General features: G+C 48.8%; 2 protein-coding genes and 1 long non-coding RNA gene across 3 annotated transcripts in view; all 3 read right to left on the bottom strand.

Moving 5' to 3' along the window:
- LOC102791959 (uncharacterized) overlaps positions 1–4,343 on the bottom strand; it is a 10,494-nt gene extending 6,151 nt beyond the window's left edge. The window contains exons 1-4 of the mRNA XM_087849610.1: positions 4,207–4,343; positions 1,623–2,604; positions 1,285–1,409; positions 1,021–1,206 (exon numbers count right to left, since the gene is read on the bottom strand). Of these exons, the coding sequence (XP_087705736.1) occupies positions 1,021–1,206; positions 1,285–1,409; positions 1,623–2,557 (1,246 nt within the window). The 5' untranslated portion in view covers positions 2,558–2,604; positions 4,207–4,343. The remainder of the gene's footprint in view (positions 1–1,020; positions 1,207–1,284; positions 1,410–1,622; positions 2,605–4,206) is intronic.
- A 4,237-nt stretch (positions 4,344–8,580) lies between these two features.
- LOC148100415 (uncharacterized) lies at positions 8,581–10,517 on the bottom strand. The gene is made up of 2 exons (XR_015719883.1): positions 10,248–10,517; positions 8,581–10,161 (listed from the first exon to the last, which is right to left on the bottom strand). It is a non-coding gene; the product is annotated as an uncharacterized LOC148100415 (long non-coding RNA).
- A 1-nt stretch (position 10,518) lies between these two features.
- Positions 10,519–15,410, bottom strand: gpsm1a (G protein signaling modulator 1a). Its single transcript, XM_006809355.3, has 4 exons — positions 15,227–15,410; positions 13,639–14,012; positions 12,842–13,039; positions 10,519–11,418 (listed from the first exon to the last, which is right to left on the bottom strand). The coding sequence occupies exons 2-4, from the start codon at positions 13,963–13,965 to the stop codon at positions 11,200–11,202; spliced, it is 744 nt and encodes a 247-aa protein (XP_006809418.1). The 5' UTR covers positions 13,966–14,012; positions 15,227–15,410; the 3' UTR covers positions 10,519–11,199.
- Positions 15,411–19,754: the final 4,344 nt, after the last annotated feature.

Raw genomic sequence — 19,754 nt, 5'->3', positions numbered from 1 at the left:
ACGATAGGCCGACGGGCAGGGCAGGGCAGCCCGACTGGAAAAATCGCTACCCCCCGGGACGTCGGGCTAGCGATTTTGCGAGCCCTGTATCTGATCGAGGAATCCCTCATCTTTGGAAAAGAGAGTTTATTACAGAGAAATGTCTCTTTCCAAAATAAAAGCTCTACTATACGCTTCTTCTGGGCTATATTCTCAGCAGCATATTAAACATATCAGGTCCCCATAAGGAGAATCATGTGCTAACGGCTGTCTAAATGACTGAATGAATAAAGTTTGTAGCATGCGGGCTTGTTGTTTTTGTCTGCTTCCACTTGTCTTTGCACGAGGATGATGTCGGAGTAAATGTGCAGTCATATTCGTTGTGTTCCCACTAGTGCTGTCAGCGTTAATCTGAAATGACGTTAACGCCACAACACGGCAAATCTCCGTTAACGAGCTAACTGCGCTAACACACTAGTTCCCACCCATGTAATTGAGCATTGCTGGCACATCCAACATACTGTTTTACTTTAGTCCATGACGCGCTTACCTTCAGGGTCATACGTCACATGAAAACCAAAATAGTTCCAAACGCCAGATCTGAATGAGGGTGGGGGAGGTTCAATTTGCCATGTTGCAACGAGCTTAGCTTCTGTCTGCTAGCTTGCGCTGCGCTCAGTGGATCTGCGTTCGACTACTCCGCCTAGGCTGCACTGTCGAGCGCAGATCCACTGAGCGCTCAACACAGACAGCATCGTCAGAAGAAAAGCTGATAAAATAAATTAATTTAAAAATTGTATTGTTCGATACATATGCGTACCGAAAGCACTGTATCGAACGGTTCAATATCGATACGAGTATCGTTGCACCCCTAATATATATATATATATATATATATATATATATATATATATATATATATATATATACACACACACACACACACACACATATATGAAACGCGCCCTGAGGTGACTGTTCTTGAATTAGGCACTGTATAAATAAAAGTGAACCCGACGTCGTTCTGCATTGGTTACGTACCGATGTTCTCCAGGAAGTGATGCTGTGCTTTCAGCCTCCTGACCTCCAGCTCCTGCTCTTTGAACCTGTGAGGAAACAGAAGCTGCTCCGCTGAGCTGATTCCCGTCAGAGCCAAGAAGTCGGCCACGTTCTGTTCGATTTGCTGGTTCTCAAGCTGAGAGTACCGCCCCCAGCGCAGAGACACACCTGGAGGAAGACAGGCGTTCACAGGGTTAGTGCGCAGTGCTCGTACCTTCCTGCTGGTGGCGTCTGCAGCGGCGTTACCTTTCTTTTTGAAGGCCTTGAAGCGTGCCAAGTCGTACCGCAGCAGCTTGTTGATCTGTTCGGCAGATTTCTTCTTCACATGAGGAACAAATTCCTGAAGTTCCTCCAACAACTTATGGTCAAACCTGAAGCACATGACATCATCAGCTGACATCATCATTTCATCATAAAAGCAGAGACAACAAAGATGGACGCCGCATGAGGAGTCCACGCTGCTTCCTGTCTGAGCGTGCGGAGCCGCAGGTGTTAGGGTGCGCGTCACCCCAGCTTTGTTCAGTCTCTGATGTTTCTGTGTTGTGTTCACTGACATCTCGTTAACATGAACTTTATGAACTCACTCTTCAGGATCAGCTGCCGCCTCCGTTCTCCTCTTCTTCTTCTCCTCCTCCCCGTGACCCCCCGCTGCACCTCTCTGCCTCTTTGCAGGATTTACATTCTTCGTCGCCTTCTCTCCATTGCATGATGTCACTTCCTGCACACTTTTCCTCTCCTCCTTCACCCTGTTCTTGACTGTTTGAACCGACACATGTGCTGTTGCTGTGGCTACGCTCGCCATGCACGCCGCCTTCTTCTTTTGTTTAGTCTCGCTGTAAGGCTCCCTTTCCTGTGATGTCACTTCCTCTTTCTTTTTCTTCTTTCCTCCCTCGCTGCTCTTCTCCTCCTTTCTCTTCTCTGGCTCTTTGTCCTCCTGTCTTTTCTTCCTTTTCTTCTCCCTGCTCACCTTTTCATCCCCAGTAGGAGGTGAGGGAGGAGCCAACAGTTCTTCCTCTTCTCTCCTCTTTTTTCTCTTTTTCTTCTTCTCCTTCCTGCTCAGCTGTTCACCCAGACCAGGAGAAGAGGGACCCTCCTCTTTCTTCCTCTCTGCCTCGCTGGTTTCCTCCTGTTTGTCCCCCCTCTGCTCTTTCTCCTCCTTCTCCCTGTTCACATGTGCATCTTCAGCAGAAGAAAAAGCAGAACTGAACACCTCCTCTTCCTCCGCTCTTCTCTTATTTTTCTTCTTCTTCTTCTTCTTCCTCCCCGCGCTGGTTTCCTCCTCCTCCCCGTTCACCTGTCCATCTTCAGCAGGCGAGCTGAACACCTCCTCCTCCCCTCGTCTCTTCTTTTTCTTCTTTTTCTTCTCCTTCCTGCTCACCCGTTCCTCTTCAGCGGGAGGACTGAACAGTTCCTCCTCCTCCTCCTTTCCTCTCTCGGGAGTGTCTATGTCGATGGGAGCAGGAGACTCCTCGCCTTCTGCGCGCCTCCTCTTCTTCTCACGTGATGATGGAGGTGTCATGATGGGAGGAGCAACAGGAGGAGGCGATGGTCAGTTTGTGACAGAAGCTGCAGAAGAAGAAGAGGAAGGTCAGGTGTGCCAATCAGGACAAATAAACAGGACACAGGTGTGAGCTGACCGCCTGGCACAGGCGAGGCTTCAGTGGGGGAGGTGTACCCGGCCACTTTACGCCCGCTGCCAGGGCGCAGGAAGCCGCTGCAGGATTCTCCTGCCGCTCAGACAACACATTGTGAAACGGCTCCAACATCACCTGTGCGTCTCGGAGCGCCCCAGCCATCGTTCATTATCAAAATGTCCAAGCTCAAACAGCGACCAGGTGTGCTTCACCTGTGATATGATCTCACCCCAGCAAGAGAAGCTCGTCTGTCTGACTTCAGATCACGTGACTTCATTAGAGAGGGTGTGCGCACGTCGTCAGGCCGTAACAGCGATCAGAAACATTATCGATCAGCAGAAAACCCGATAACGAGTCAGAGCTTCACGTATCACCACCACGGAGCCCCCGAGGACGGCCCCCACCTGTGGCTTCCCCCCAGAAAGACTCAATCAGCTCCAACCGACGGTCGGGACACATCTAGACCCCCTTCAGCTGGTTTAAGGTGGCGTCAGACAGGCGGATGTTGTCCGAGCTGGCCAGTCAGAGGAGCGTGCTCAGTGAGAGACGAGATTGCCCATAATGCACCACAGAGCGACAGCGTGCACACTGCAGCAGTTACAGCCTTTGGCACGTCGTCCACACCAAAGCTCAGTGTGAGCGGTTCAATCTGTGACGTGTGTCGTCGATTCACAACCACCAGGATTCAGGGTGCTTTTATTCAGCTGTGACATCACATCCTCTGAGATTAACCACACCCTGTACTCCTCACTGTGCTCCTTCACCTCTGCAACTCCCTCTATTCTTCCTCTCAATGCTTTCCTATACTTCCTCATTTCTCCATCAAGCCTCCTCGTCTCCTGTGCAGAGGAAACAACTTCTCAGCTGGTTCCCTCAGCACCCAACCTGTAGGTAACTCCTCCCACAACCAGGAGCCCCTCAGGATTCCTCCTCTTCCTCCTCTCCCCTAACCTCTTTTCCTCGAGCCCAGTGAGAAAAAGAGAAGAGTGGCCTTCAGTTCAAAGGAGGAGCAGGTAAGGTCAGATGACGTCACAGAGCACAAACACGTGATCTGTCACTGCAGAGCTCATAGTGGGCCTGTGCTCACAGCTGTGACACGCGTGTACATGTTTACAACAGTCACACAAACTGCTGCGCTGTGGCGTGTAATCGGCTCACGGGTCAAACTCGGCCGTGGTATCGGCCGGTAGCTAGCGTTCTCCCTAAACTCCGTGTCCGGGGTCGCTCCGGTGTGACCAAAGGATCGATCGGGAGTAACGATCCCAGCAGCGCGTGGAACACGACCAGCTGATCAGCTGCCGTCTACCTGAGAGGAGACTACAGCGGGGTCAGGGGTCAACCCGCCTCAGACAAAAGACGAGCTCGAGCTCCATCGCGAAGTCGCCGCTGAAACCAACCTGGCGCTCATATGTGACGTCACTAAAGACCTCTTACCGAACGGCTTCTGTAAAAACCGAACCGGTCACACTGAGGGTCAGGGGTCAGGGCGAGTTCAATTTAACGCTAACCTTAAAGAAAACGGATGTGCTCCTACCTGATCGGGTGTGATCGATCTTTCTCGCGCTCTTACAGCCGTTAAACTTTGACTCTCGCCGACTTGCGCTCTTTGGCGGATGCACGCGGACGGCGGAACTCCCGCTACTTGTTTACGTCCTGTGTTGCAGCCGCGCATGCGCAGTGATGAACATGCTCAGTGGAGGAAGTGAAGCGGTCCCTCTGACTGAGTTTCCGGATTCGTTTGAGGGTTTATTTTTTCTATTGGTGCACGAAGAAGAGCTGATGGGAGCAGGCGCTCCATAAAATACATGTGCGCTTCCATAAAAATAAAAATATATAAAAACTACAATCAAACAAAAGCAAAGGGCGCATTAGAGTTTACTAACTAAACCAGTGGTTTAGCAGTGTGGGCGTGATCAAGTTCCTCTGAATACATGTGAAACGGAGCTGGAGACTGATTTAATTAGAGAGATTAAAAGTGTCAAAAGCGCCAAATGTGAATTTTTCATCTGATGAAATACAGCCATTAATATCTCCTAGGAGTAACACTGACCTCTGTCCATCCGCTCCTTGTTATACTGTGATACAGTGAGTAAAATTATGATTACACAGCAGTTTCCAATGTATGAGGACCTGCCGAAGAAAAAGTGGATAGCTTAATTGGGATGTTTGTAAAACTAGAATCGCATCTAAGAAAAAAAAACACTACACGCCATAGCTGGACTGACCATCGGGCATACCGGGCATTTGCCCGGTGGGCCGCTGGCGATTTTTTGTTTTTATGGGCCGATCGATTTTTTTTTTTTTTTGGAAACTTTATGAATGAAAGGTGTTGGATTGGCCAATTGGTCACGATCGACTCTGGGCTGGACCAATTACAGCCGAGGAGGTCGGATGCACCCTCCCCCTTGTTTAGCAATCTTATAGGCCATCCATCGGCTTTGTTACTTCGGAAACATGGCTTAAACAATTTCCACGACGTAATCCGATAACAACCGATCTCTTTACCCGTCGGCTTCCCGTGGCTGTCATGCAACAGGTGTTGTGCCAAAAACTGATTTCCAGTGTTTGCCTGTATTTTTTATGTGTAATATCTATGTTGGTAAATAGACTTCGGTGAACAGCGTTTACAAAGGGGCTATATATGGAATTAAAAAATTATCTGTTTTTTCAAGTATCTTTACAACTCTGTGTTATTGTACTTACATTATAACCAATCCGCTCCTTTATCCCCACTTAAAATATTTTACAGAACTATTGTAACTATTGTATTTGAGCCATTTCTGCTGTCCAACTACTTCTTACAAAAGACATTTTTAATGTTAATTAGACTTTTTTTTTAACGGCATAAATAAAGGTTATATAAAAGTCACTGCCAAAGACTGATTGCGGCTTCTACCTTGTTACACTAATGTTGTTTGTAGCTCAATATGACTTTATGTCATCCATGAGGGATGCATTTGACATACGTTTCACATATTATAGCCCAACAAGTTACTTATAGCAATTTAAATACGAGCAATCCGTTTTTGGCAAATACCGGAAATCAGTTTTTGGCACAACACCGGCTATTGCAGTTAATAATACAACAGTTTCTTGGCATTTTTTGTGTTTCTTTTTATCGCTGTGTAACTGAGTTCAATTGAAAGCCTGCATGCGCTAGTACCGCTTGCCACAAGTTCCCAGAATCCTTTGCGGTTTTACCCCTGAATGACGTCACATTTTTGGTGGGCCGGTCTCTAGTCAAAATGCCCGGGCCGATTTTTTGTCCCAGTCCAGCCCTGCTACACGCCTAACTTCTCAAACAGTACTCGAGGAATACGATTCCCAAACGTCTTTAGTAGAATTGCCTCTAACCCGTCTCACTGTCACTTTCCGAAAACTTAGACCAAACAGTATGTTTGGTCTCTCCAATGAGGTTGTGCCCAGACCTCTACATTGGAGAGACCAAACATACTGTTTGTTATAATAATAATAATAATAATAATAATAATAATAATAATAATAATAGCCACTTAATAAACTCATGGCACAACATAGAAGAGCTCTACATCTAAAGGTCAAAGGTCATTCTTTCAAGGATGCCAATGTTCACATTTTGGACAGAGAGGACAGATGGTTTGAAAGAGGAGTAAAAGAAGCATCTATGTCCACTGTGAGCGACCATCTTTGAACAGAGGGCGGGGCTTACAACACCAACTCTCTGCCATCTATAATCCAGTTTTGAGATCCCTCCCAGACGCCTTAACGCCCACTCACATCCTGGACCATCTGACCTCAGGACATCACATGATAGGGCGGGGCCAGGTTTCACAATGAACTCACCTGAAACCCTGGCTGATTGTGACCTACACCCGTTTTCACACCTTGGCTCAGGTGATTAGTTAGAGGGTCAAGAGGGGTCCATTATGCCTCTCGGGTGGGACATTTCCACAGGGCTTAAATCTGGGACTCTCCACCATTTGACCTTAGAACTGAAGAAGCTTCTCGGATGAAGGTGAAACGTCTTCAAGCAACTTAAAGAAGTCCAGACGCTTTTCTTTCCAGGCTCCTTACACTACAATGACCTGGATGACTGAGAACCTTCACAGACATATTTCAACAGGAAGTAGTTTTTACTCGCTCAGCGTCCAGCTGTGGCTTTAGCAGCTGCTCATAAAACAGCAGGTTAGGATGAAATGGAAACGGGAACATTTACACGATCTGCTTCACTTTGTTCACTATGTCGCTGGTCGGTCGTTATGAATTATGGGGCAGCGTTTTCAGCTCCCCCTTTCATGAAGGACGCTCCAGTTTGACCTTTGCTAAGGGAAGGGAGCAATAAAGCAAGTATTGAAGCTCCTTTTCTTAGCTTTCTTCCGTTCTTCCAGCTCACGTCTCTCAGCGAGGAACCTTCCTGAGCAGAAAGGACTTTTGGCACACAGCTCTTTTTACCTGCACACACCTGTTCACCTGTCAGTTGTTTAACACCTGCTGCTGGTTCAGAAAAAGGACTCAGTATAACTAAACACCGTCATCTTTGGTCAGCTCGGCTGAGATGCTGATGAGTTTAGGTCAGAGTGACTTTATGATTTAAAATGAACAGACAGGATTTTAGAGGCGGCACAAACAGGCTGGAATAATGAGTTTGCAGCAGGCTGTGAGAAAGTTTATTTCAGCATGAAACACATTTGTTGTTTCAACACTTGGAGCTGATCAAAGTCTTAAAATAAGCTGCAGAGAAAAAAAAAAACCCCAATGCATTTATGTTGTGATGAAGCTGGAACAACCAGTTTATTTCAGAGTTACTGAAACAACACATTTATCAAAACGTCTTTTAAAAAGCTCAAAGGACACAACAGTGTGTTTGTTTTATTAATATTATTATTATACTATTAGTCTTTGACGATAGCGTCGGCTGTCTCAGCTGGTCAGCAGCTGCGTGTTTCATGATCACAGTGTCCAGATCTACATCTTGTTAATAATTTTACCTCCTCACTACGTACGACTCTGGATACTGTAGCTCCGGTGAAAACTAAGGCCTAAATAATACTAAATAATCAGGCCCCATCTTATCTTAATGACCTTGTAGTACCATATCACCCTATTAGAGCACTTCGCTCTCGCTCTGCAGGCCTACTTGTTGTTCCTAGAGTATTTAAAAGTAGAATGGGAGGCAGAGCCTTCAGTTTTCAGGCCCCTCTTCTGTGGAACCAGCTTCCAGTTTGGATTCGGGAGACAGACACTATCTCTACTTTTAAGATTAGGCTTCAAACTTTCCTTTTTGCTAAAGCATATAGTTAGGGCTGGACCAGGTGACCCTGAATCCTCCCTTAGTTATGCTGCAATAGACGTAGGCTGCCGGGGATTCCCATGATGCACTGGGTGTTTCTTCTTCACTCACTATGTGTTAACAGACCTCTCTGCATTGAATCATATCTGTTATTAACCTCTGTCTCTCTTCCACAGCATGTCTTTATCCTGTCTTCCTTCTCTCACCCCAACCAATCACAGCAGATGGCCCCGCCCCTCCCTGAGCCTGGTTCTGTTGGAGGTTTCTTCCTGTTAAAAGGGAGTTTTTCCTTCCCACTGTCGCCAAAGTGCTTGTTCATAGGGGGTCATATGATTGCTGGGTTTTTCTCTGTGTGTATTATTGTAGGGTCTACCTTACAATATAAAGCACCTTGAGGAGATTTGGCGCTGTGTAAATAAAATTGAATTGAAATCTACGTCGCTGTCGGACCACTCCGAACAAATCCAGGTATTCTGGATCGATGTGTGGTCCTGATCAAAGGTCGCCTGCAGACAGCAACAGGAGGCGGCTTCGTTTGTCTGCAGTCAGCTGAATCTCTGGTCAGATTTGAACCATCGTCACTTTTATGAGTGGGAGGGTGAGAAAGGTGTTACCAGGCAACAAGGAGGACAAACAGGATCAAGCCTGATGAAACTTTATTCAAGCCTCCAACACAGGAAGTGACACTTCTCTTTACAATCAGACTTTTCCAGCTTACAGAGGTCAGAGGTCACAGAGAGGCTTCAGCTCCAGACGGACAGCTGTGATTGGTAAACATGTCAGGTGTTTACAGGTGGGAGAGCCTGACATCACGTCTGTGAGCTGCATGTTTGAATAAAGTTTGACAGAGAAATACAAGCTGAGATGTTAGAGAGATTATTTAAATCAGCACCATGAGGTTAAAGGTCACATTTCTGCAGTTACTACAGACTCAGGTGAGTACAGGTGAACACAGATCAGGTCACAGGTTCACAGGTCCAGGGTGATGTTCACAGTGTTTATCATGCGGTCAGTGAGTGCATCGTCAGTGTGTCTGCATTAGTTAGTTTGGGTTAGGGACCACAAACAGGAAGTAAACAGCTGCTTCCTGTACGGCACTGTGGTGGGAGGAGCAACAGCTGATGGATATGATGACCTCATTAAGGTCCTTTTAAAGCTGAAAGTATGGGTTACTAAACTTCACTACATCTACCAGAATGCTTTGCATCCCCCCCCCCCCCCCCCCGTCATGTGACTTAATGAGTCGTGTCCTGCGCCCCCAAGGGTCTCACAGTCTCTTAACCTCGACCACCTCTCGTTAACTTGTTAACCATCACTACACCCCTCACACTGACACGCGTGCTTCACGCCTCAGACCCACACCCACCCCTCACACCAAGGACCCACACCCACCCCTCACACCAAGGACCCACACCCACCCCTCACACCAAGGACCCACACCCACACCCACGCCTCAGACCCACACCCACCCCTCACACCAAGGACCATACACCCACACCCACGCCTCACACCAAGGACCCACACCCACCCCTCACACCAAGGACCGTACACCCACACCCACGCCTCAGACCCACACCCACGCCTCACACCAAGGACCCACACCCACCCTCACACCAAGGACCGTACACCCACACCCACGCCTCAGACACACACCCACCCTCACACAAAGGACCATACACCCACACCCACCCCTCACACCAAGGACCGTACACCCACACCCACGCCTCAGACCCACACCCACCCTCACACCAAGGACCAACACCCACCCCTCACACCAAGGACCTTACACCCACACCTACGCCTCAGACCCACACCCACCCCTCACACTTAGGACCCACACCCACCCCTCACACCAAGGACCATACACCCACACCTACGCCTCAGACCCACACCCACCCTCACACCAAGGACCTTACACCCACCCCTCACACCAAGGACCTTACACCCACACCCACGCCTCAGACCCACACCCACCCCTCACACCAAGGACCAACACCCACCCCTCACACCAAGGACCAACACCCACCCCTCACACCAAGGACCTTACACCCACACCTACGCCTCAGACCCACACCCACCCCTCACACTTAGGACCCACACCCACCCCTCACACCAAGGACCGTACACCCACACCTCACCCCTCACACCAAGGACCTTACACCCACACCTCACGCCTCAGACCCACACCCACCCCTCACACCAAGGACCGTACACCCACACCTCACGCCTCAGACCCACACCCACCCCTCACACCAAGGACCATACACCCACACCCACCCCTCACACCAAGGACCGTACACCCACACCTACGCCTCACACCAAGGACCGTACACCCACACCTATGTCTCAGACCCACACCCACGCCTCACACCAAGGACTGTACACCCACACCTACGCCTCACACCAAGGACCGTACACCCACACCTATGCCTCAGACCCACACCCACCCCTCACACCAAGGACCGTACACCCACACCCACCCCTCACACCAAGGACCGTACACCCACACCCACCCCTCACACCAAGGACCGTACACCCACACCCACCCCTCACACCAAGGACCGTACACCCACACCCACCCCTATGCCTCAGACCCACACCCACCCCTCACACCAAGGACCGTACACCCACACCCACCCCTCACACCAAGGACCGTACACCCACACCCACCCCTCACACCAAGGACCGTACACCCACACCTACGCCTCAGACCTCACACCCACGCCTCACGCCCTACGACACCTTCCCTACTCCAGCATCACAGGGATGCCCATGTTCACCTTCTAATGCAGTCAAACCTCAGCTTGCCCCACCAAACATGCCTCTCTTGGCCACTAACGTGGGTTTCCTGTGCCCACACCGGCATCCCCACTAGCCTTGAAGGGCAAATATGCTGCGGGCGCTGTGTGAGATAAACACGGGTTTGCCCCACCCACACAGCCCCACTTACCCATCCACACAGAAGTTTGATTAAAACAAACTTCCAAACATCAAATCAAACCTCAGAGTCCGTCCAAGCATTCGTACAGAAACCAACCTGTGATTCCTGGTCATGTGACATGTGTTACAGGTGTGTTAGTAAAAATTAAGGTTATTTCTGACAGCAGTTTGTCCTACGTGCAGACGGAAACCCTCATGGCCCCACGTCCAGGACCACTGCGGTCCTGGTTTCAGTCTGAGGAGCCACACTCAACAACAAATGCTACTCCTTAAAGGGAACTAGTTCAGTCGCTCCACCCGATCAGACTTGGGGCTTCATCAGTGATGATGATGATGACGATGGAGGGAGGAGCTAGCAGATTGTGCGTCCGGGTCCTCCTCGCTGTTCCTCAGCAGCAGTGAAGCTCGCTGCTCATTCATCCTCCTGGACTGGACTCTCTGGACCAAAGAGAAGAAGTTCTCCTGACCGTCAGGAACCGGAGTGAGCACGTCATCCAGGTCCGGGAGGGAACACCTCTGGTCCTCCATCCTGTCAGACTGCAGACAGAGAGACAGGTGAGGGCTGTTCTATCCTGATGACGAGATCAGTGTTGATCCCTGACCAGTCGCACTGTTGTGACATATTGACAGAAAGTACTTGTTTGCACCTTACAGAGAGCCATCTTGTCATGGGGGGAGGTCAGTAAGTGGGAGTGGACCCAAATGCAGACACAGACAGAAGCTCGCGTGGGTCATAACCCGTCTGGTAGCTAATGTAACACTACAAACATGGATAAAATCTTTTTATCCCCATCATCATCTGTTCTGATGAGCTTCTCTTCCATCCTTCAGGTAAAGTGTTGATTTGACTGAAAATGCTAAAGTCCCGCCCACGTCACCTTTACTGATTAATGTTAAAACAAGGTGTACAGATAGTGAGGTGCAAACGAATTCTTCTTGTTGTTCATTCGGACACATGCAGGAGCTGCACTATCATATTGCTCATAGATCAGAGCGAACTAGAGTGAAACGGTCGGACACGTCAAACAGGGCTGACCGCTGACAGGTGAATACAGTCACACCACCTGTTGGTGGGTGGATATATCAGGGAGCAGGTGTGCATTTTGTCCTCAGACGTGATGTTAAAAGCAGGAAAAATGCACAAGAGGATTTGAATGTGTCTGACAGTTTGGGTCAGAGTGTCTCCAAAGCTGCAGCCCTTTGGTTGTTCTTGGTCTGCAGGGCTCAGTAACCTATCAAAGAACCAACGACACGGCACCAGGTTCACTGAAGGCTGGACCGGGTGGCCCATTCTGATAGAAAGGTGTCAGCATACACATCATGTGGATGCATGCGTACTGCTTACCTGGGGAACACCTGGAACCAGAAGGCCAGATTGGAAGAAGATGAGCCGAGGAGGCGGCACGATGTTTTGGGTGATGTTCAGCTGGGAAAAGTTGTGTCCTGCATCCATGTGGATGTTACTGTGACAGGCCTGCCTAAGCACTGTTACAGGCCGTGTCCACCTTTCAGAGAAATGGTGCTCCCTGATGGTTGTGGCCCTTCAGTAGGATAAGCCACGCTGCTAAACAGGTTCAGAAGTGTTTTAAAGAGCACATCAAGTCTGCTTTGAGGTGCGGACTTGGCCTTCAATCAGGGATCTGTGTGATCTCCCCGACTAAACAAGTCCAGTCTAGGAAGCCTCAGCTCACAGCTTACAGCACTCACAGGATCTGTTGCTAACATGTTGCTGCTAACCCCAAACCAAAAGTAACCCAAAGGCTTTATTATTTACCTTTTCTCTTTGCTTTAGTCAAGAACAACACTAACTTGGGGAGGTCTCTGTTTTCAAAATCAGAGGTAAGAAACGCTGTGACATCACAAGAATCTGATTGGTCGGGAGCATTGATACTCCCACACCAACCAACCACACCAGTGTGTCCAATCTTTAGTTACCAGTTAACCCAGTAAAGATACAGACCTGGTAGTGTATGAGCATGTAGTAAAAGTCCAGGCTGGGCACAGGGGGTTGATCTGGACTGCAGGCCCCACAAAGAGCAGCTGGTCCCGGGTCGGGCAGCAGGCTGACGCTGGCTCTCTGGTCGTCCAGCCTCTGACACTGAGACTCCAGGATCAGGTCCAACAGGGCCTCTGGCTCCCCCTGCTGGCTGCTCCTACGCTGCACCAACAACACAGGTGTTACAGGTGGTTAACAGGAGTCTGAGTTAAAGGTTTGAGTTGCAACACACCTAATGTGACAGCATCTGAACACCACGATGTCACCATCTGTCCTCACCGCTCTTTCCAAAATCACCAAAACTCTGCATGTTGAGTTTCACTTTGATCTGCAGTTTCACACCAATGTTTGTCAAATACTGCAGAGCAGAGTCTGCACCACACTGAGAACAGAGTCTGAGGCAGCTTGTGTCAGCGTGTTGCTTCTGACTGTCTGTAGATTTGATTGGAGTTCATGCAGGTGCAGAACCTCAGACAGGTGATGATTCTTTATAAGCTAAAAGGCTGTTTGATCATCGGGGTCTCCCCTGAATCTGTGACCTCTCTTAATTATTCAGGCTGTTATTAAAATCACATGAGGTAACTCTGACCACACATGTGGTCCATCGATGTTTAGGTTCTAACTCGTCTCATCAGACCTCTGTCTGATCAAAGCTACCCAAAGACTGATCAACACCTCCCTTCAGATTTGGCTCCACCTCCTGTCTCTCCTGGACTTGTGGGACCAGCTCAGGTGTGTCTTTCACTGCAGGTGAGAGTTACCTTGCTTCGGGGGGTCGTGATTCTCATTCTGGAGCTGAGTGCAGAGCTAAGGCTCTGTCCCCGAGGTCTGACGGTGCCGCCTTCAGGACTGGGACCTGCTGGACTCACGAGGCCTCCGAGAGTCCTGAGGGTCCTCAGGGGTGAGGTGGAGGTCAGCGTCCTGCTGCTGACTTTACTGGGATTGTGGGATCCTGGTCCTGGATCCAGACTACCATTTTGATCAGGGGTCATGGGACTTTTTGGCACCGCCCCCCCAATCCTGCCGTTGTGGTGAACATTTGAAGAGAGCGAGGGGGAAGGCACGCCTGGGTGTTGTCTGTCCGTCATGATGGAGGTGCTGAGGGAGGAGTTCTCCTCAGGCTGTCGCGGTGAACCTGGACACAGAGGAAGTGACAGATAGCACTCTGTAGTATTCTGTATACTGCATTTCATGTTTCAGACTTAAAGGCTCAAACGTCAGGTCAGAGTTGGCCTGCAGCCTTTTTTACTATGTGTGAATTAATCCTTACCTCCATCTCCACCTATCCCTCCACCCCTCGCATCAAACAGTGTGACACATATACCATCCCCCTCATGTTTTCGGACACTAACAGCTAACCTCCCAAACACCAGCACAGGTTCTCTAATGACATGAAGGTGATGCTCAGACGTTTCCACCCACTCATTGTCAGCACCACCGTCTGTGATTTGGGGCTTTTAATCACTCCTTTGAAATGTTTGTTTTTACCAGGGTGGAGTGACTGTACAGAAATAATATTTTTTTAAAATTGTACTTTCTCTGGGCTGACATTTGGTTCAACGTCCCTCAGCAAGCTTCAGCCTGACCCGATGCTTTGGATGTTTGACCACTCCTCGAGGTCCGGGCTCTGCGGAGGCTGATCCGCCGTATGTTTCTATTCAGGATGCTTTCACTGCACTGGCAGTGTGTTTGAAGACCTCCATCACCTCTGGCTGACATGCATCTGGAACCACGATGGAGACTCCGCCATGCTTCACACAGGGCTGCAGACTCACTGTTGCACCTCTTCTGACCTCCTCGTACATGCTGACCATGACGTGGGCAGTTCCTCTGATCTCCAGTTCCAGTGGGATTTTTATACCCCAGCTTTCAGCAACAGTATGTGTTGGTTTAAAACCTTCGTGAGATCAGAATCAGAATAGTTTAAGGAAATTATGTACATGTAGATTTGTATATATGAAGGTTTGTGTGTGTGTTGTTTGCAGCAGTGTTTAAACTCTGACTTATCTTTAAAATGTTGCCTGCACATGAAGCAGAAACAGTAAAGTTAGCCGAGTGCTCGGAGACGATTTCAGGTTAAAGTGAAGCTACAGAAGTAGGTCAACAACAACAGGAGCAGAGCTGCCAGTGTCTAATCGCATTTACAACACAAAGACAGCCACACACACGAATGCATTCATGAGCAGTGTCACTGCGTTCATCTGCCCCAGGCTGCAGCTCCACCCAGAGGCTGACGGGGGAACTGCGGCAGCCCACAATAACGCGGCAGAGAAAACCAGAGAAGAAGTCAGAGGTGGTTCAATCTGGCCACACACACTCCCCGAAGAACAAAAGCTCCTGTTCCCTCACCTCTACATTACAGACTTCCTCCAACTTCCAGCTTCCTGTCTTCGACCCCGTCAGTCGTCACGCCGCTCTGCTGCTGGGATCTTCGTCTTACTCCTCCATCGAGTGAGGTCTCTCTACCAGCCGGTCCACACAAACTTTAAAGCAAGCACAAAAGGGCATACACACACTCACACAATGAAAGGAGAAGAGCCCCGCCCCCTCACCCTTACATCATGTTTCTATGGAAACCAAAGAGAGTCGTCCAAATCCCCCGCCTCACACACACACACACACACACACACACACACACACACTCACACTCACACACATTCCTGCATTGTTAAACTCCATTCAGCTGAACTCAGAGGACGCTCTTCATCAGGGGGCCTCACACACACACACACACAGACACTCACACGCACACACAGACACACACACACACAGACAGACACACACACACACACAGACACACACACACACACACAGACACACACACACACACACACAGACACACACACGCACACACAGACACACACACACACACACACAGACACACACACACACACACAGACACACACACACACACACACAGACACACACACGCACACACAGACACACACACACACAGACAGACACACACACACACACACACAGACACACACACACACACACACACACACAGACACTCACACGCACACACACACACACAGACACTCACACACACACACACACACACACACACACAGACAGACACACACACACACACACACAGACACACACACACACACACACAGACACACACACACACACACACACACACAGACACTCACACACACACACACACACACACACACACAGACAGACACACACACACACACACACAGACACACACACACACACACACACACACAGACACTCACACGCACACACAGACACACACACACACACGCACAGACACACACACGCACACACACACACACACACACACACACACAGACACACACACACACACACACACACACACACACACACACAGACAGACACACACACACACACACACACACACACACACAGACAGACACACACACACAAACACTGTTGGCACAGACTTTTGCACAGTTGAACCAACAGTTCCAGGATAAAGCTTCTGTACCTGTGTCCAAACATCATTAAAAATGCACGAGTATAATTGTAAAAAGAACCCAAAGACAGTGATGTCATCATGTGACTGACACATCTTTAGCCAATCAGTGAGCAGCATTCTTCAGTCAGTCATCACCCATATGGAAAAGATACATATAAATCTTATAAAGTTTGTATCTGTCTTGTGTGAAACTTGTATGAAAAGCATACAAGAGTAAAAACAGATATAAGATCCCTTGAAAAATTATGTAATGAAACTTGTATGTTTTGGATACTTACTAAAACAATATATGAAAGTAATGAGAAAGTGGCCACTTTCATGAGTAAATCATAGAAGTTTTTACTATTTCTTTTCCATATGGGCATGTCCTGTTAAAAACAAAAGTCTGTGATTCCTCAGCTCTGCTCAGGAGATCAGAGGCTGCTGGGGGATTCCCATGATGCACTGGGTGTTTCCTCTTCACTCACTGTGTGTTTATGCACCTCTCTGCACTGAATCATATCTGGCTCTCTTCCACAGTCTTTGTCCCATCTTCCTCCCTGAACCCCACCAGGCAGCAGCTGCGAGCTGAGGCTCATGTGTGGGTTCGCTCCAGGTACTTTGGCTTCCTCTCAAATGGAAGTAGTGGGGTTGGGTTAATGAACGGTGTGAGTGCGAATGGTTGTCGGTCTCTGTGTGTCAGCCTGTCCAGGATGTCCCCCAGCTCCTCCCGGGCCCCCCTCTTGTCCGATGGTAGCTGGGACAGACTCCAGCGAGCGTTTCTGAGAGCTCGAAGCGAAGCTGTTAAATCTGTGGATCCTGCAGCTTACAGGAAGCAAGAACCCGTCACAGGGATCAGAGAAGCGAAGAGGCTGAAACTTCATGTGTAACAAGGATCCACAGTGTCTGTGCAGGGAACTGTGAACTGAACAACTACGGTTTGAGGTTACAACACCACCCAGGCACAAACAGCTCCACTGCCACCGGGCGGGGGTCTCCAACAGCTGAGGTGAGAAAGGCGAGGATCAACCCACGCAGGCAGCAGGGCCGGACAACATCATGTTTTATTGAACTGCACAGAGCAAAGAAAGATGTGTTTGCAGACATTCTTCACACATCACTCGGCCAGTTTGCCTCTAGAGCGCCATCATAACTCACGTCCCAAAGAAAACAAACCAGCTTACATGACTTCAGGCCCACGGCCATCACACCGGGAGTGAGTAAAAGTTTGGAGAGGCTGATTTTGAAGCACACCAAGAACCGTCTCTGGGTAACCTGGATCCCCTCTGTCTCTCTAAATCTTTTCTTCATTATTCGCTTGCTTGTTACGCACGAGTCTGCCGTTGTTTACAGGCTGTCGGCCTGTTTACTTACTTCCAAAAACAAAACCTCTGCCGTTCAATACTGAACAAATTTAAACTTTTTAAAATTATGCAAAAGTGCAAAACGCTGTGTCTGTAATCAAACCTCTGTAGCTCTGCTTCACGTCAGCAGCATCAGGTCATGTTCATGTGCTGATTCATGGTTTTCTTCTGTTTTTGTTCTGCTGCAGAATATTTTAAGGTCATCTGCTGTAAAATCCAGGCCAGGAAAGTCGCCTTCATGTTTATCTTCAGTGACTTTGACACAAAGGCCTCTGCTGTGATGCTCACACTTAAGGCTCGCGAGTGTCAGCTTTCTTTTTATAGATATAAAAACATGGAAATGTTCTGATCTGTGAACAGAATTATAATATTTTTGATAGAAGCAAAATCGAATCGATTCTAGAAATCCAGGGAGTGGGGAGGGAAGTCAGACGGCGAGGCTAACCGACCACTTTGGATTCCGAGGTATCTCATTGGACGAGCTGCTCAAGCAGCAGCTGCGATGCAATGCCTCTCCCAGAGGTGGGAGGGCAAGTGATGAGTCACGGAGAGCTAGGACCACAGGTCAGAGCCAGCATCACACCTGATCCCTGAGCCTGCTTCAGGTCAGTCACCTGTGTCTCTGTCTCTGAGCTGAGGAGGCAGCTGATTGGTCAGCAGGACGTCCGAGGCTTTGTTGTGGATGGATTCCCCCGAGATGTCCGTCAGCCTATGAGCTTCCAGGAGCAGATACAGACCAATCAGAAAGCAGGACAACAGTGAAGATGGCTGCCAGAGAAACTGGTGCTCTTACTGCACCGGAGCCATCTTCCTCTTCCTCGACTCGACCAAAACTTTAAAGTCAAACCATTAAAGTTTAATTTCAGTGATTCTATCTTCAGGTGAGCTCAAGAAATAAAGGTTAAGACTGATGCTGCTGCTTTGCTCCAATGAGAAGCTCCGCTGCCGCCTGGAGCGTCAGCTTGGTCTCCCAGGACGGCGGTCCCCGGGCGCCGGGCGCCCCGAGCCTCGGCCGGTCCATGAGTCGTTCGGGGCCACGAGAGATGAGGCTCAGTGTGAAATGTGTGATTTTCAGGGTTTTTCAGAGAGAGATGGCTTCTCAAAGATCCACCAGGTGGTTAATTATTGATAATAATCTCCTCTGTGAGGACGGTATTGATCAGTGATTCATTGATTGATTGATATCTGTGTCAGATGCTGATGGTGTCGCAGACTGAAGCAGCGCTGACTCCACCCTCTTTAATCAATATGTTCATGGATCATGAATCACTGCTGGGTTCCTGCTGTGTCACATGACTGTATCCTAAATGTCTCATTGGTGGAGGCTTCATTAAAGTGTTTGAGATTAAAGTTATATTTTGAAAATGTTGTTTGTGCTGCTGTGATCAAAGATCTGCTTCATTCATTGACCTTAAACCTCTGTGATCAGCGTGAAAGATGAAGCCGAGCTGCAGCTGAGTTATTTCCAGACTGCAGGACAGAGAGCATCATGGGACATCGCCTCTTATCACAGCTAGAATGTTAATGACACATGAGGTCACCTCGGAGATAACGAGACACAAATAAACTGAACTGAAAGGGCCGCAGATAAAAGCGGAGGAGGTGGTGTGAAACCACAGATGTTACAGCCTGTGTCTAACCTGATGAACCGGTTCCTCCTCAGTGTCTGTCTAGGTGGCGCTCTCACGTGGTCACGGCGCTCACTCAGTACTGCAGCACTCCCTGCTCCTGTTACGAAGCACAGTGATGTTTGTGTAGCTGATTCAATCATACCTGTCACAGGTCATCCTGCTAGACCTCAGTGCAGCATAACATCCTATTAGAGCAGCTGCAGGTGTTACAGGTACTGTGCACTACGGTAATGATGGAGGTGGTTAAGTTATACAGGCACAGTCGTCTTATACAAGATTTGAAATTTAAACAAACATTTTCAGACGTTTGTGTCTGTTTTCTTGTTTTGTACTAAAGTGGCTCCAATGAGACGACAGCAGAGGCTCTCAGCTCGTTCATGTTTGATGCCCCTGATTTAGGCAGCATCATTAGAAGACATAGCATACATTTA

Source organism: Neolamprologus brichardi, chromosome 12 (assembly GCF_056152115.1).
Source record: "Neolamprologus brichardi isolate AB-2024 chromosome 12, ASM5615211v1, whole genome shotgun sequence".
In the NCBI taxonomy this organism is placed as follows: Eukaryota; Metazoa; Chordata; class Actinopteri; order Cichliformes; family Cichlidae; genus Neolamprologus; species Neolamprologus brichardi.
The sequence above is the reverse complement of the archived record's forward strand: the minus strand, read 5'-3'. Positions and strand labels throughout refer to the sequence as shown.

Coding starts and splice junctions, on each gene's coding strand:
- gpsm1a (XM_006809355.3), bottom strand. CDS start 13,965: ATGACGGACAGACAACACCCAGGCGTGCCTTCCCCCTCGCTCTCTTCA. Junction 13,040..13,638: donor TCACGACCCCCCGAAGCAAG/GTAACTCTCACC, acceptor TTGTTGGTGCAG/CGTAGGAGCAGCCAGCAGGG. Junction 11,419..12,841: donor ACATGCTCATACACTACCAG/GTCTGTATCTTT, acceptor CTCTGTCTGCAG/TCTGACAGGATGGAGGACCA.